General features: G+C 37.4%; 1 protein-coding gene across 3 annotated transcripts in view; it reads left to right on the top strand.

The window, feature by feature from the left end:
• Positions 1-18,222, top strand: part of Kcnt2 (potassium sodium-activated channel subfamily T member 2) — a 377,298-nt gene that overhangs the window by 141,093 nt on the left and 217,983 nt on the right. For all 3 annotated transcript variants that reach the window (XM_055624693.1, XM_055624692.1, XM_055624691.1), the window contains exon 8: positions 132-226. In XM_055624693.1, coding sequence (XP_055480668.1) covers positions 132-226 — 95 coding nt within the window. The remainder of the gene's footprint in view (positions 1-131; positions 227-18,222) is intronic.

The raw sequence follows: 18,222 nt of genomic DNA, 5'->3' as shown, positions 1-18,222 counted from the left end.
ATGTAAATGAACATTTACCACCAAATTCATTTAAATATACATATTATGTATACCATGGATTTTTGGTATTTATTTCATGTATATTTAGTATTGACCAAAATTTATAATATCTTTCTTCTGTATTATTCTAGAATGACCTTCATAGAGCCATTCAGCGTACACAGTCTGCAATGTTTAATCAAGTTTTGATTTTGATATCTACATTACTATGCCTTATCTTCACTTGGTAAGACCATATATGGCACCCTTCTTATTATTTTGTTTTATTTCATTTTTTATTGGAAATTGTTTTATAAATCAATGTCATCAATATTTGGCTGTAATAAAGATATATTCACCACTATAATGCATAAAAAGTCACTTACAAAATGAAGTGAAATCTTTCTTTAGTCCTACAGACAAAATAAGAAAAGACGTTTTATATAACATTGGGATTTCCTGCAGCTATGATATTTTTTCAAATGCTCTCAACAGCCAAGTCACGAGTATTTGGCCTGCATTCCATGGTTGTCAAACACACATTTTTCTTTCAAATCAGTGACATAAAGGCAGGCTCACCTCCGTGTGTTCTTCAGAGCCGAAGCATCTGAGGATGCTGTTGATGCCTCTCTCACCCCCTCCTCTGTGTCTGCAGTGTGTTAGACTGGAACCTGGTGGAACAGTGGCAGGCTTCTCCACACTTTCATTCATTATGACCGAAAGTTATTTTCTCTTTTGGAAGCATTACTTAAAATTACCAAAAATTCCAATGTGAAATGGTATGTTATGTGTTTGGTTTCATGCATATCTTTTACAAGAGAAAAAATAGAGTCAGAAAATGAGTGGAATAGTGTTTGCTTTACAGAAGTTATAGATGGTTCTGCTTGTACTTATCTATAACCTCTTTGGCTTATTAAGAATGAGAAAAAGATAATTTGGATGCAGGAACAATCAATCTACACATACACTGTTAGATACAAACATAATTACATGAATATATGTACATGTATACATATACATATGTGAGCTGTTTTGTAATAATATTCATGGTTAATACTACATTTAAATACTTCTATTTCATAGATTTGTGCTTTAAAGATATAATATATTTAATATTGGAATGTAGAATGTGTGTATAATGTTTTTAACCTTTACAAAGAACATTTGTAAATATCTAAATACATAAATAAAAAACTAAGAGAAATGCTTAAAGTAATTCTCTCAAACAGTGCTGAAAACTCTATTAAATGATTTCTCTTCCAATGTCACTAAACATTCTTAACTGAAATATAATCACATTACTTCAATAGCAATTTTTTTATCTCGAGGAATTTACAAAATTAAAATCTCTATGTATAAATACTTATTTTTATGATGTTGAACAATTACTGAACAATAAAATTAATAGTTTCTAGTATAAGATAAAACGAATTTAGTAAATATATATTTGTGTCTAGGGATTGTAGTTCAGTTGTGCTGTAGGTGTGACTGCTTTATGAAGATAAAAGTAAAAATATAGTTTTGGGCTACATAGAAGTATATCTACTGTTCATGAATATCTTGTCATGTTATAATCTTTTCAAATTATATTGCAAGGTAATTACTGCTTTTGTTACCTGATTTACTAAACTGTAATGGAAGTATATTTGGGGCTGGGGGATGGCTCAGTGATTAAGAAGACTGCTGTATCGGCACATGCTCCCCACCAACCTGGCAGCTTAACACCATTAGTAATTTTAGTGCCATGGAGGCACCTTCTTCTGGCCTTTAGGGATGCTATACACACATGGTCTACATACACACATACAGCAAACAATCATACACATAATTTATTTAAATTGTGTGTATGTGAATATTTATTACATTTTGTATTATAAAACACAGCTTTAAAGCATTAAATTTACTACAGCCTTTATAATTTGAACCTAGAAGATCAGGAACTTCTATTTAGATGCAACAGATTATTTTTTTTAAATATTTATGTGTTTATTCACTTTGTATCCTTGCTGCAGACCCCTCCCTTGTTTCCTCCCAGTCCAACCACCCTCCCTCTTCTCCCCCATGCCCTTTCCCTAGTCCCCTGATAAGGGAGGACCCCCTCTCCTTCTATCTGACCTAAGCCTATCAGGTCCATGAAGGCTGGCTGCATCATCTTCTTAATGAAACTTGCAATCCTAAAATTACCTGTTTTAGAAAGCAGCTATCTCTCTCTAAAATACATGTAGGCATCACGATTATTAACATTACAAAGCTCTATTATTAAGCATCTGTCTATGAGGGACACATGCTCAGTGCCAAAATGAAATAAGCATTAAGCTGCTGACCCATTATTTCCAGAAAATGTGCTGAAGTGCTTTTTCCCATCATTGTAATAGACTTGGACTCATCTGTCCACATGCTGGCTCCCTACCCCTCTTCATCAGTAATGCTCCCTTCCGAGACAGCTGGCCATTACAATTCATCCTGCATCTTGGTAACAAAGCAGTTGTAAACTGGTACATCCGGGAATCAACTACATGACTTTAGCTCAAATATCAATATATTCCAACCAGTACTGAGTATTATAATTAATAATGCATTTGTCATTCTTAATTTTACACATATGGATTTATTTTTGCAAGTACTTTACCCCAAACGTTATTTTTGAGCTCATATGCATATTTATACATTTCTTATTTCATAGACCTGAAAGCCAAGGATCTACACAAATGAATATTTTTTTCTGGTTGGAGTCCAATGTGAAAAATTCAATGTAGTTTCCGTCTTACATCAGTTGGAAAAAGCCATTTATTTTTAAGTGTGATCTAGCTTTAACTATTGTTTACATGCTTAGTTAAAGAGCATTTGACCTTTTCTTGTACACATATTGATTCTTGTTTTAGCGATCATCTCTGTTGGTTTGGTTGTTAAATAAATACCCGGGAAGTGAACTGGCAGAGCCCTTGTACCTTTGTGCAAGGGTATGTTACAACAGGATCCAGAGCCTGGCTGCCATCAGCATATATGCTCACTTTTTGTTTCATTTTTTTCCATTTACATCATAATTATTTCATGAAGTACATTTGCCTGTAAAATTGTCTATCCACTGCCAACATTATGTTGTGCTAGAAAAATATAGAAAACTTTACACCAGTTAAATTTTATGTATGTAGCAGTATAGATTTCAGGCACCTACTTTTCCATGTTAGGAAAGTTCACATGTGTATATGATAATATTGCAACAAATTACTTTAACTGTAAATCATAGCTTCTAAATGAAAATTTAATTCAAATAGAGCAGTTTTGAAGTGTGATACAAGTGAATTATTATTTTTGAACAAGCAAATACTAAAAATAATAATATGCCAAGTTTTTAACTTATTTCCAAATTTTTCTGGGTACTATATAGAGTAGTAACACTTTTGATATTTTATGATTTATTGGTAAAGCCCTGTTACATCATAAATTTTAGATGAGCAAACAAATTGAAATACATCATAATTCAAGAATTTACCTAAAGAACTGTGCTATCCTGTATTAAATGCTTCTTGATTTACTCTGTGCTAAGTCTTCTGGAAGAAGTAACTTTTATGTAACTTGTGGGAGTCTATAGTCCCAACTGTCCAGGCTGGAAGTTTTGCTTCTGAGAAAGAGAGGCAAGTGAGTAGTAAAACTTACATGGCTTCCAAGTCATCCCTAAGTATTTCTCACCTCATAAAAATGAGCTTCAGGATAAATCACATTTGCCTGTTACTTTTGTCCCCATATAACTTTGGAATTTTCATCTTGAAAGTATTCCAGTTTTCTGAAGTTGTGGAAACAGAACGATGTAATGAAATTACTGCATTGTATAACTCTTTTTTTTTAAGTGTGTTGCGTACACACACACACACACACACACACACACACACACACACACACAAGCATGCACCAAAAAAAAGGTTAAATACTAGAAATATGGCCATTTTCACCCTATATTCTTCCTATAATTATTCTTTAGAAAGTCCCTTTTCGTTCCTTCTGCTCTAAAGCTTGAGTCCCTCTTAAACCTCTACTTGTCTTGCTAGCTTGAAATACAGCAAAAGCACGCGTGTGATTGGGAGGTGCTGTGAAGCACTGGGGTTAGCTCTGAAGGGTTGGTAAGCAGCAATGTTTTAGTTTCTTTCTCTTTCTTTCTCTCTCTCTCTCTCTCCTTCCTTCCTTCCTTCTTTCCTTCCTTCCTTCCTTTTTCTCATTTTTTAAAATTTTATTCACCTTATATCCTTGTAGCCCCTTCATGCTTCCCCTTTCAGTCCCACCCTTTCTCCCTTCTCTTTCCCTCCTTCCCTTTTCCTCAGAAAAGGTTATCTCCCTTTCCCATCTACCTCAGCTCATCAAGTTGCATCAGGACTGATCTTGTCCTCTTACCCTGTGGCCTGTCAAGACAGTCTGTCCAGGAGGACGTGATCAAAAAGCTGGCAAATGCAGTCACCACTTCCCTTACTAGAGGGACCCAATTAAACCCTAAGCTGCCCGTCTGCTACATCTTTGCAGGGGGCCTAGGTCCAGTTCATGCACGGTCCTTGGTAGATGCTTCCGTCTCAGCAAACCCATCTGGGTACTGGTTAGTTGGCTCTATTGTTTTTCTTGTGGAGCTCCTGTCGCTTTCTGGTCCTTTTTTCTTTCCTTCCACTATTCCCCAAGACTTCCTATGCACCACATTGACCAAGGTGTGGCGTGAGTCTCAGCATCTGTTTTGAGGCTCTGCAGGATTGAACCACTCGATGGACAACCTTGACAGGCTCCTGTCTGCAGGCTTAGCAGAGTATCCTTCGTAGTGTCAGGGTTTGGCACTGTCCCATAGGGTAGCTCTTTGGTTGGTCCAGGTATAGCTCGGGCATTCCCTCTATCTGCTCTATCTTTATCTCTGCACATCTGGTTTATTATCTCTAGATTTGGAAGCCATGTGTGGTGTAACTAACTAAACTTCTGCATAAACAGTGTCAAAGATAGGGAGAGATTTCTTTCAGCAATGGAAACAGGCTTTCTTGTATTTTAAAAAAATATCCCAATAAAAATGTAAAATCCTAACGTCTCAAATTATTTTCTGTTCCATGGGAATATTAGGTGTTAGCGGAAACTGCAGGAAATGAAAAATGATTACTCGAAACCATTTAATTGGCATTCGCTCAACAAATACCAAAGTGCAATTTGTGGGCTGATTTGAATGCTAATGCCTGAATTACAGGCACGGAATCAAAGTGTTAGATGCTTTCAGTGTAGAATGCCAGCGCTTAATTAAGTTTTCCAGTAACTATGCACAGCGTTGGGATTCACAGGGAGTGCATGGATATTTAAGGTAATTTAATTCTGCCATGTGACTCTTTTTTCCCCCCGAAATCATTTGTTGTACAAATTGACATTTTTACTAAGTGGTGAAAAGTTTACAATCTTGATATATCCTTTCATTCAAATTAATATTTTCCTTATGAACCATTCCAAAACTTAAAATGCTTGCATTATTAAACACACAGTTAGCATTTAGAGGAAGTCTGCTTTTAAAATCATAGAGTAAGGGCCTTGTAGTGAATGTGCTTTTGTTATTGTGGATAAGGCTTATACCAAATCAAGCCAGTTGTGGTTTTCCAGGTTTTTTTTTTTTTTTTTTTTTTTTTTAACTGAGAGGCTTTGTTCTTCGAATTGTGCATTGACGAATAGATTTTGTATAAATGTGTGCTAAAGTAAATACTAATGTTTTGTATAGAAGCAAGCTTCATAGCAGATTTCCAACTAAATGAAATATTAGCCACTATATTCTACTGAATTGACTGAAATTTGATATGCATTTTATCTTAAAAATCCATTTTACCTAAGAGAGAAGCATTTAAAAATGTGTCTGCAGTTCAGTTAAATTCTCTAAATGTTTGTATTATTGCTGTATGAATGTTTCAGTCTCCATTTTGTTTTCTAATCTTGCTTTTCAGTGGTTAGGCCAGGTTTGCCTTAAATGCAGATTCAGGATGAGATGGGGATGATGAGATGTGTCACTTCAAGCTTTGTTTACTCCTATTATTCCTTAGCCTATCAGCATTGCCTTGAGTGGCAAGTGCCAGGGCCAGAATCCTGATTCTAGTCCAAGTCATCACTAAGACCGTTGGTTTGTCAGTGCTATGAACAGAATCCTTTGAGATCAATACAAGCCTGGGTGCTGTCTCACCTACAAGCTGAGACAGCAAGTCTAAGCTCTTCTGGGTCAGGACAGGCTGTTCAAAGTTATGACAACTGCTGGCTAAAAATAGTGTAACAGCCAATATATGTGTGTGTCTTGGTTCACACTGTTCTCACTTTTCTCATGGAATAAGTGCCATGTTATTCTTAATAGGAGAGGGACCACAAAAAGGAGCTTTCTTCATTAGCTCTAAGATGGTACTGGTTTACAGTACAATGGCAAAAAGCATAAATGTGGAGTTATACACTCGTTGGCTTATATTGTACTTTTTCCTTTAGTTAATCCAGTGTCAATCATCATAACATTTAGATGCTTTACTTTAGTTTAAGATTTGTATTGTGTGATTAAGAGTCCTGCCACAATTATATCACTCTTGGATGAATTATTAATACAGCAGTGGTAGGTCATAGAGAACACTTGTAAAAATAATGATGTATTATTATTGTTATTATTATTATTAATATTACTATTTGTTAGTTTGAGAACATTGCTTTTTAGTACAAGCTGGTGTGATTGTGAGGTATGGAATTTTATTAGCTTTATTAGTAGTTATCCAGAAGAAAGTATGAAATAAATGTATGTTGAACTACTATTCAATTCAGAGGTTAGAAATAAAATTTATTTTGTTTGGAAAATAGTTTGCATTTTTATTCAGCCATATGTTGGTAATTTAATTATCTCTTTAAAACTGGTTTTAGAAAACTAATATTTCAATCACTATTTGTGTCTTTACGCAAAGATATCTACACTCACACACATATTTTGTTCTACAGTATCTACTAAAAGAAATTTCTACTTTTCTATACAGTGTTTCTGATAAGTGTCTGTAAGGCTTTCTGTTAAAAATTAGCTATATGTACAATATTATGACCTTAAGAATGTTATAATATTGGGGAAAATCTTGTAGCAGAAGAAATATTATTGTAGCAATATTAAGAAAATGATGCTGGTAAAATTTAATTTCACTTAATAATTTCAATCTATGTTTAAAAGATAGCAGAGGGACAGAAGAATCAAATAAAAGCTCCTTGTGTGGCCTTCAGGAAATATTTTTCTTCTTTTTTATTAAATTTATTTACTCACGTTACATCCTGATCATAGGCCTTTTCTCCTCTCTTCCCTGTCTCCCCCTCCTACTCTCTTTCCCCTTTACATGCTCACTTTCTCCTCAGAAAAGGGGAGGCCCTCCATACCAACCCAGCCCAGCACATCTAGTCCCATCAGGACTAAGCACATCCTTTTCTACTGAGGCCAGACAAGGCAGCCCAGCTAAGGGAAAGTGACCCAAAAGCAGGCAACAGAGTCCATGTCAAAGAGAGTCCCCACTCCTCTGGCTAGGGAGCCCACATAAAGGCCAAGCAGCCCATCTGTCACATATGTGTCCTGGGCCTAGCTCAAGTCCACTCATGGTCCTTGGTTGGTGCTTCAGTCTTTGTAAGGCCCCATGGGTTTAAGTTAGTTGACTCTGTTGGACATCTTGTGGAGTTCTTGTTCCCTCTGGGTCCTCATTTCTCTCCATTCTTCCACATGATTCCATTAACTCAGCTTAATGTTTGGCTGCAAGTCTCAGTATCTGTTTTGATCCACTGCTGGGTGGAGCCTCTCAGAGGACAGTTATTCTAGGCTCCTGTCTGCAAGCTTAACAGAATACCATTAATAGTGTCATGGGTTGGCTCTCTCCCATGGCGTGAATCTCAGGCTGGGCCAATTATGCTTAGTCATTTCATCAATCTCTCTCCATCTGTATCCCTACACATCTTTGTAGGTAGGGTAAATTTTGGGATGGGTTTGTGGGTAGATTGGTGTTACTCTTCCTACACTGTAAGTCCTGACTGGCTAGGAGGTGGCCACTTCAGCCTCCATGTCCCTGCTGGTAGGCTTCCCTGCTAGAGTCACCTCCATATCCTCCCAGGCGCCTTCTCTGCCACAGAGATGTCCCCCCTCCATTTCCCTTCTCTTTTCCAGTCCTCTTGCCTCTCATGCCCCTGCTCTTCCGACATCTGATCCCTTATTCTTGCTTCTCTCCCTACACCTTCTTCTACTCACTTCCTTCTCTTCATCCACTTCTGCTGTCTATTCTATTTCCCCCTCTGAGTGATATTTCAGCACCCTCCCTTGGACTCTCTTTCTTACTAAGTTTCTTTCGTTTTGTGGGTTATAGAATGGTTATTCTGTGCTATATGGCTAATACCCTCTTATAAGTGAATACATACCATGGTGTCTTTCTGTGTCTGGGTTACCTCACTTAAGATAATGTTTTGTAGTTCCACCCATTTGCCTGCAAATTTCATGGGTTCCTTGTTTTTAATAGCTGAGTAATATTCAATTGTGTAAATGTACCACTATTTTTTTTTCAGTCTGTTCTTTGATTAAAAGTCATCTGGAGCATTTCTTTAAGTGTTTCTCTGCCATTCGATGTTCCTCTTTCGAGAATTCTCTGTTTAGCTCTGTTCCCCATTTTTTAAGTGGATTACTTGGTTTGTTGCTTTTCTGCTTCTTTAGTTCTTTATATATACTGGATATTAGCCCTCTGTCAGATAAAGGGTTGGTGAAGATTCTTTCCCAATCTGTAGGCTGTCTATTTGTTTTGATGACAGTGACTTTTGCTTTACAGAAGCTTTTCAGTTTCATGAGGTCCCATTTATTGATTGTTGCTCTTAGAGCCTGTGTTGTTGGTGTTCTGTTCAGGAAGTTGTCTCCTGTGCCAATGAGTTCTAGGCTGTTTCGCACTTTTTTTTCCAACTGATTTAGAGTATCTGGTTTTATGTTGAGGTCCTTGATCCACTTGGACTTTAGTTTTGTGCAGGGTGATAAATATGGATCTATTTTCATTTTTCTGCATGTAGACATCCAGTTGGTCCAGCACCATTTGTTGAAGATGCTGTCTTTTTTCCATTGAAGGGATTTGGCTTCTTTGTCAAATATTGAGTATTCATAGGTGTGTGGGTTTATTTCTGGGTTTTCTATGCGATTCCATTGATCCTCCTTTCTGTTTCTATGCCAATACCATGCAGTTTTTATTACTGTTGCCCTGTAGTACAGCTTGAGATCGGGAATGGAGATACCTCCAGATGATCTGTTGTTGTACAGGATCGTTTTGGATATTCTGGGTTTTTTGTTTCTCCATATGAAGCTGAGAATCTTTTTTTCAAGGTCTGTAAAGAATTGAGTTGGTATTTTGATGGGAATTGCATTGAATCTGTAGATTGCTTTTGGCAGGATGGAAAGAGGAACATCGAATGGCAGAGAAACACTTAAAGAAATGCTCAACCTCATTAGCCATTAGGGAAATGCAAATCAAAACGACCCTGAGATTTCACCTTACACCCATCAGAATGGCCAAGATGAAAAACTCAAGTGATAGCATATGCTGGAGAGGTTGTGGAGAAAAGGGAACCCTCCTCCATTGCTGGTGGGAATGTAAACTGGTTCAACCACTTTGGAAGTTAATCTAGCGCTTTCTCAGACAACTAGGAGTTGTGCTACCTCAAGACCCAGCTATACCACTCCTAGGTATATACCCAAAATTTGCTCAAGTACACAACAAGGACATTTTTTCAACCATGTTCATAGCAGCTTTATTTGTAATAGCCAGAACTTGGAAACAACCCAGATGTCCATCAACGGAGGAATGGATACAGAAATTGTGGTATTTTTACACAATGGAATACTACTCAGCAATCAAAAAGGAGGAAATCATGAAATTTGCAGGCAAGTGGTGGGATCTAGAAAAGATCATTCTGAGTGAAGTATCCCAGAAGGAGAAAGACAAACTTGGTATATACTCGCTTATATAGACCTATAAGACATGATAAACATAATGAAATCTACACACCTAACGAAGATAATCAAGAAAGTGGACACAGGCGAAGGTGATTAATCCTCATTTAGAAAGACAAATGGGATGTGCATTGAACTTATGACAGGAGTCTACCACAAAAGGCATCTGAAAGACTCTACCTAGCAGTGTTTCAAAGCAGACACTAAGACTCATAACCAAACCCTCGGCAGAGTGCAGGGAATCATATGAAAGAAGGGAAGTTAGTATGATATGGAAAGGATAGGAGCTCTACAAGGACCAAATATATCTGGGCACAGGGTCTTTTCTGAGACTGACACTCAACCAAGGACCATCTATGGATATAACCTAGAACTTCTGCTCGGATGTGGCCCGTGGTAGCTCAGTAACCAAGTAGTTTTCCAAAGTAAGGGGAACACGGACTATTTCTAACAGGATCTCAAGGGCAGGCTGTTTGACCCCCCCCCAGGGGAGGAGCAGTCTGTTAGGCCACAGAGGAGGACTTTGCAGCCAGCCCTGAAGATACCTGATAAAACAGGGTCAGATGAAAGGGGAGGAGGTCCTCCCCTATCAGGGGACTTGGAAAGGGGCAGGGAGGAGACCAGGGAGGGAGTGTGGGGTTGGGGAGGGAATGAGGGAGCGGGATACAGCTGGGACACAGAGTTAACAAAATGTAACTAAAAATAAAAATAAAATAAAATAAAATAAAAATAAAGTACCTTAGCTCAGTCCAAAAAAAAAAGAAAGTCATCTGGATTGTTTCCAGTTTGTGGCTATTATGAACAGAGTCACTATGAACATGGTTGAGCAAAGGTCCTTGTGTGGTAGAACATGTTTTGGGTATGTGCCCAGGAGTGGGATAGCTGGGTATTGAAGTAGAATTATTCCCAATTATCTGAAAAAAACACCAGATTGATTTACAAAATGGTTGTACAAGTTTGCACTCCCACCAGCAATGGAGGAATGTGTCCCTTCCTCTGCATGCTCATCAGCATGTGCACTCACCTGAATTTTCGAAAATAGCCATTCTGATCAGTGTAAGATGGAATCTCAGAGTCATTTTGATTTCCATTTCCTAACTTCAGAAAATATTAAGGACACCTTAATATCTATGAAGGATGACAAAATCTGATATTAATTAAGAAGCATGCATTTTGATGACCAATAATAAAAGGCTTATTCAGAAACAGCTTATTCAGAAAAAGCTGAAAATTGTAGCACAAAAGAGACAATGTTTCAGATGCAAGTATATGCTTCATATTATATGCCATACTTTTATGGTGAGACCAGAACCAATGTTTAAAAATGCAACAAAACACAAATCTATCAATTAAAGCAATAATGGTGATAAATAGGGATCATGAATCATATCTGTTCTGAGAAAGTGCCCTGCTCAAAAAAAACCACATTAACACTAAATAAAACGAAGTGTAAAGAAGACTGGGGAAAGAGATTTCTGAGCATATTCCTCACCTCCACTCCCGATGACAACTTGTAGGTTCCATGCTTCCTTATCACAACCAAAAAATGACACTGGGGATGACGAGATTATAGTTTGCTGGTCCGTAGGTAGAAGAACACGAGACGTGTACAAGGACATTAGTGAGGTATCACTGAACACATCATCTTTGTGGGCTGGTTTAAATGTGGACATCTCTGTATGGTCAACAATGGCTGAGTTGAATTCAAGAAAATGTTTGAAAGCTAAAAGGTAGAAGAAGTGAGGGCTTCCTGGTACTGAAGCCAGGCTCCAGCCGCAAAGCATAAGCTGACTCCTAAGCAGAAGCATTCTTATGACTTTACCACAAGTTCATTAGGAAGAGAAGGGTAGAGGCAGCCCTTGCTCCCTTTACTCGGGGACCCACATATGGAGACTGAGCTGCCAAACTAGAACGTGAACAATAATGTAAGTAAATCTGTGATGAAGCATATGTGCTCTGAGGAATAAAGTATGTCATGAAATCATTTGGCAGATATGTCTGGGGGATCTGACTGACTTAATAGGCATTAGTGTGATCAGAAGTGAAAAGTCAAGGAGAATAAGCAAATAATAAGAAAACGGCATACTGTGTTGAAGAAAATTGTAAACCCAGAAGTATTGAAAAGATCTCCCTTGTGTAAAACTTATAACATTTTTTTAAATTTCAAGGACAAATGAACATATTCAGGTTTCCAGTGAGAAAGTAAAAGAAATGTAAAAGTAAAAGAAAATGTACTGATATGGTGTGTGGTGTCAAACTATAAATTCAAACATGAGAGAAAATTTATAGAGAAACACATGAGACCATCAAGATGTCTAACAAAATGGGAAGACTGAGAGAGAATATAGCTGTGGATTATGCTAAGTATTATTGAATTGATGGTATCTAGAAACCAAGATACTTCAGAGCCTCACTAAGGGCTACACAGAGAGAGATGGGGAAGTAGAGTAGATGCCTTTAATACTTTCCTGTTGCCAACATTACAGATGAGGATGAATAGAAAGGCAAATGATAATCAGATCATAAATGCAGAAGCATGTACTCTTTCATTTTTGAGTATTGGTAAGAGTTATGTAATAAGGATAGTGTGATATAATTCCTGTAAAGCGTTACATTTCAGGGACAGTCTGTGAAGATGTATTCTTGCAGATATGTCTGTGGGACAAATAACCAACATGTTCGAGAAGAAAAGACCATTTAATAGGAAGTTGTAAGAGAGTTTAAGACTCCAGATTGTTTCACTCAGTATCCATCCAGGAAAACATGGATGACCAGGGATGTGCAAAGGAAGAACTGCAAAATGATTGGACATTCTCAAGGAACAAACATGAAAATGCAAACTGAACACACTTCCAGACTAAGGGAGTTAAAGTTAAATGGCAAAGTTGGAAGCATCACGGCTGCTGTTTTATTTCCCTTTTCTGTTGCTGTGATAAAATGCACTGATAAAAGTAATTTAAAGAAGAACGAATTTGTTTGCTCTGTAGATTGGGGTTATATTCTATCATGGGAAAGAAGAAAGAGTAGCATGTATCTAGGACAGCAGGTTATAGTATATGAGAGTCAAGATGTGGCTAGTGATGAACAAGTTCTGTTGTTTCTCCCTGTATCTGTTTATTCTGTCCAGTGTCCTAAACGGAATGATGTACTAAAAGTGAATGGGTCTTTCCATCACAGACATGCTCAGAGGCTCTTCCAGTGATCCTAGACTCTGAATATTAACCCTAACCATCTCGGTTGCTAATTTACAAGAGACCGATATCCACATAATGACTGCCTTTGAATGATCTTGTGAGTCTGAAGCTGCCATCATTCAAAATAACTCATTAAAATCTACAGTGAGTTAAAATGTCTCCTTATACACACACATACACACATGCACGTGCACACACCCCTATTTTTAATTTTTTTTTTCTGGAAATCATTAGTACTCAGGGTCTCTGTCCAAAATGCCTACATGCTGATAGAACCTAAAAGAAAGTCAAATGGCAGAGACTTGGAGGTTGGGCTTAATTACAGACCTAGTTTTTAAAATATAACCGGATGTGACAGTCAGCTATTAAATAAGAGCAAACAATGTTAGATTGTTGGATCGATCACATTAGAGATAGAGAAGAGATGAAAGAATCAGAGTTCATAAAAAAAAAAACTAGACAAGGCAAAGCTTTGAGTAAAAAGTGAACTTTTAAAATTTGATCACAACTGAGCTAAAGAAATGGCTAATTATCACTGTTTTTCATATAAGGTGGGCCATTAATTCTCAGTTTGATCTTGGGATTCATCACATAGACAATTTAGGGCTTGGTAACGGAGATGATGGTATTATTAAGATGTGCAGAGTTTTAAGTATCCTTCTTCAGAATTGTATTGTCCGGAAGCACAACTGAAGGATGTAACCAAATCCTAACAAATAACATGAGTCTTACAGAGGCATGCTTCTAGTCTGTGAGACCTTAAATACACCTTAGTGATTGGCTAAAACGGATGGTCTGTGTGAATAGATTTCTATGAATTAAGACTCCTGAAACATTGACACTAAATTATCTGATCAAACATTGAGGATGAAAATGGAAACCTAGAAAAGGACTATACCTAACCAAAAAAAAAAAAAAAAAAAAAAAAAAAAAAATCAACAGCATATAGAAGGGACAGTTTCTAAGATAAAATAAGGGCAAATTTCATGAACAACATAGAAGAAGAAACAACAGTAGTAAGAATGTTTAAATATTAAAATAAGATGAGGCATCCCTCTGATCCCACAAATTTAAAGACAATTTTAAGCTTTTTTTAAAATTAATTTTAATTAATTATTTTGCTCTAAAAGAGATTATCTGATAGAAGAAAATTAAAATAGCATGCAGAGGACCTAAATCCCCTGCTCAGATGTAGCCCATGGCAGCTCAATCTCCATGGAAATGCCTTAGTAAGGGGACAAGGGCTGTCTCTGACATGAACTGGCTCTTTGATCACTTCCTCCTGAAGGGGAAGCTGTAAGCCATACCAGGCCACAAAGGAAGAAAGTGCAGGCAGTCTAGATGAGACCTGATAGGCTCATTGCCTGTTCCTTGATCATGTCCCCATGTTGGGAAGACCTAGACAGTCTACAGAGGAAGAGGATCCCTGCAGTTCTGATGGGACCTGATAGGCTGGGATCAGACAGTAGTAAAGGTGCACTTCCCTTCTCAATAGACTAGCTGAGGGGGATTGGTGTAGAAAAAGAGGGAGGGAGGGAGGAAGGGTGGGACCAGGAGAAGATGGGGGGAGACTACATGCCGGATACAAAGTGACTAAATTGTAAAATAATAAATAAATAAATAAATAAATAAATAAATAAATAAATAAATAAGTAAATAAATAAATAAATAAATATTTTTAGAAGAATTTAGAACATCACTCAGGATAATCTTTTCTAGTTCCATCCATTTCCCTGCAAAATTTGTGATTTCTTTGTTTTTAATTGCTGAATAGTATTCCATTGTGTAAATGTACCACAATTTTTGTATCCATTCCTCCTTTGATGGGCATCTAGGTTGTTTCCAGATTCTGGCTATTATTAATAGAGCTGTTATGAACATGGTTAAGCAAATGTCCTTGTTGTATGGTTGAGCATATTTCAGACATATGCCTAGGAATGGTATAGCTAGATCTTGGGTTGTTTTCAGATTCTGGCTAGTAAATGGGAGAAAACAGGGAACAGGACAGAAGCCGATCACAGAGAGCCTCTGAAAGACTCCAACCAGCAGTGTATCAAAGCAGATGCTGACACTCATAGCCAACTTTGGGCAGAGTGCAGATAATCTAATGAAAGAAGACGGAGATAGAAAGAACTGGAGGTGACAGGAGCTCCACAAGGAGAGCAACAGAACCAAAGTATCTGGGCACAGGGGTCTTTTCTGAGACTGATACTCCAATCAAGGACCATGCATGGAGATTTAGGCTTGTACTGATGTAGCCCATGGTAGCTCAGTCTCCAAGTGGGTGTCCTAGTAAGGGGAACCGGGTTTGTCTCTGATAGGAACTCAGTGGTTGGCTCTTTGTTCACCTCCCCCTGAATGGGGAGCAGCCTTACTAGGCCACAGAGGAAGACAATGCAGCTAGTCCTGATGAGACCTGATAGGCTAGGGTCAGATGGAAGGGGAGGACATATTCCCCTATCAGTGGACTGGGGGTGGGAGAATGGGAGGAGAAAAGAGAGGGAGGGTAGGATTGGGAGAGGGATACCGCTGGGATAAAAAAATGAATAAATTGTAATTAAAAAATAAAGGAAGAAAGAAGGAAAAAATTAAAAAGAATTTAAAACATATTAAAATTCTAAAGCATAACACGAACACCCAAACCAAAAAGCAGGACTAAAGGTATTTGAATTTTTTCATTTTTAATATAGTTTCATGCTTCTTCTGTCTGCAGAGTGGGAAAAATAAGTAAAGTGATGGAGATAAACAGTGAAGTGTTAATGAAGTACATGAATGTAAAACTGAGATCAGCTTGGAAGCAGGTTGCTTTTACGTATGGTGCCGAGGAAACGGCTGTCTAAAGATGGAGGATTTTTAATTAGGAAATAAACAACACATGTGAACAAAGCATATTTCTGGGAAAAGCCTGTTCAGGATGAAGAGCCCCGAGTGCAAACACTCTGGGAAGGAAGTTTTCTTATGTTTCTGCAGAATGTGTTCCCACAGATGTCAAGTTAAAAGTGCTCTGAGTAGTGCATGGAGAATAGGCCATGGAGAGGAAAGGGCAAAGGCAGACACTCTGACTGGAAGGCTTCTGTGGGATTCCAGGAAGGAGTTCACGGAGTCTTGCCCTGGAACAATAGCAATAGGACGGGCTGTCATTTGATTTGACATCCATCTTGAAGATCGATGTCAAACAGGTGTGGTGAATTAGATGTAGGGCATGAGACAGAAGAAAAGTGAAGTTTGTATTCCGAGAAAGTGAAAAGGAAAGGTGACATTTACAAGCTCAGAAATCTGGAAAGGAACTTAAAGGAAAACTAGAGAGACTCTTGCCCTAGAGATGGCTTGTGAACTCCAACAGGAGACAATATATAAACACGATACTCCAGCCTGGAGTTTAAATGTTGGGCTATATTTGCAGACTTGTCATATATTAGCCAAGTGCTTGTTAATGTCAAAAGATTTAGAAGAGAGAGGCTAGGCAAATCCAACCACAAGCAGGCGGTAAGGCAGTACTGTTAGGACTAAGAATCCTTATGTAGGAAAGAATGACTTCCATTTACCATTGGGCCTCCTACTTGGCATTAAGTGTACAAAATAAACAAACAAACAAATAAACAAAATCCCAAAATTTATCTGCAGCGGGTTTTTATGAAGTGCTGTATTACTAAAATGAATCTGAGTTTTTTTTTTCCCACTTTTGCAAACAGAGCCCTTTCTATACTATCCAACCCAGATGGTTGTCTATTTTAAACTGTACTCAATGTCAGTTTTTATAGAGCACTTTTATTATCACCAAAGCATATTCCTACCATCCAGCAACCAGAACCTGGCTGAATTCATACATCTTTAAAAAGCCCAAACCAAAAACACACCACCATTTTTTTTTCTCTTTCAAAAGCTTTCTTATATGAGCATCCTGTCTTTCCCTTATTAATTTCTTTGTTATCCAGCTTCTTAAAATCAGACGTATTTATTCTGGGGATGATCCTTTCTCTCTCTCTCTCTCTCTCTCTCTCTCTCTCTCTCTCTCATACAAACACATGTGTGTGTGTGTGTGTGTGTGTGTGTGTGTGTGCATGTGTTTGTATGTCTGTGTGTGAGTGAGTGTGTGTGCGTGTTCCATTCAGGTCCTAATGCTTGCATATAAATCACTCATACCCATTGCACCATCTCTCCAGCACCTTAGATGATTTTTAGAATCCTTTTATTTGAACACATTTCAGGGATGTTCTCATAATTTCCCAACTGAAAATCCTCTATGTGTTTCACAGCAGAGTTTATTCTCTTCCTTCTCCATAATCTTTGCTAGTGTGTTTGTGATAGTATGTGCGTTTGGGACTTGGGGAGGTTCACTTCAGCACTGTCTCCTTTGTATATATATTGCATGATCTAATGTAATTATTTACAATCTGGTGAGTTACATTAACTTTACCCAGTATTTTTCTATGCACATATTATATAACATTCCTCTAGATTTCATAATTTAATTTCATGGAGTCACTCAAATGTTTTTTTTTTTTTACAATTCTCATTACTCAATTGAATTACTTTTATTATAGACTTTTGTCTTTATGTGCAGTTTTTGTATTTATTTTTAGTTCCTTGATTTGCTAGTAAATTGATTTTATGATGTTCTAAATATCTCATCTGCATTTCATATGAGCTGGTTCCCACTAGTGTGCCAACTGTGAAGGTGAAAAAAAAAACCACTTTCAATCCCTTACTTTATAATTATCTTTTATGTTGACCATAGAGAGCACTCAGTTTATTTTTTTTTTCTTCAAGTAAAATATATCCTAAATGGTATTACTTTTCTCCATGGGACTTTTTGTTTGTTGTTTGTCTAAATTTGTTCCATTTCTTAAGTATAAATTCAAACACAGCCACCAGTGTTGAGTAACCACAAAGACCAAGATAATCTATGTAACTGTATTTGTAAACCACAATGTGCCATTCAAATATAGAGCAGCATTTTTTTGCCATAATTTAGGGAAAATGTTAACAGTTTCATAGAAAAGATGTTTTTCTAGAGGTTTACTTCTCAGAGGCTACACATATGTATAGCTGTGTAAATGAGCATTTATTCAGAAATAAAGT

This window comes from Psammomys obesus, unplaced genomic scaffold (genome assembly GCF_907164565.1).
Source record: "Psammomys obesus unplaced genomic scaffold, mPsaObe1.curated_primary_1811, whole genome shotgun sequence".
In the NCBI taxonomy this organism is placed as follows: domain Eukaryota; kingdom Metazoa; phylum Chordata; class Mammalia; order Rodentia; family Muridae; genus Psammomys; species Psammomys obesus.
Note: the sequence above shows the minus strand (reverse complement) of the source record. Positions and strands in the feature narration are given on the sequence as shown.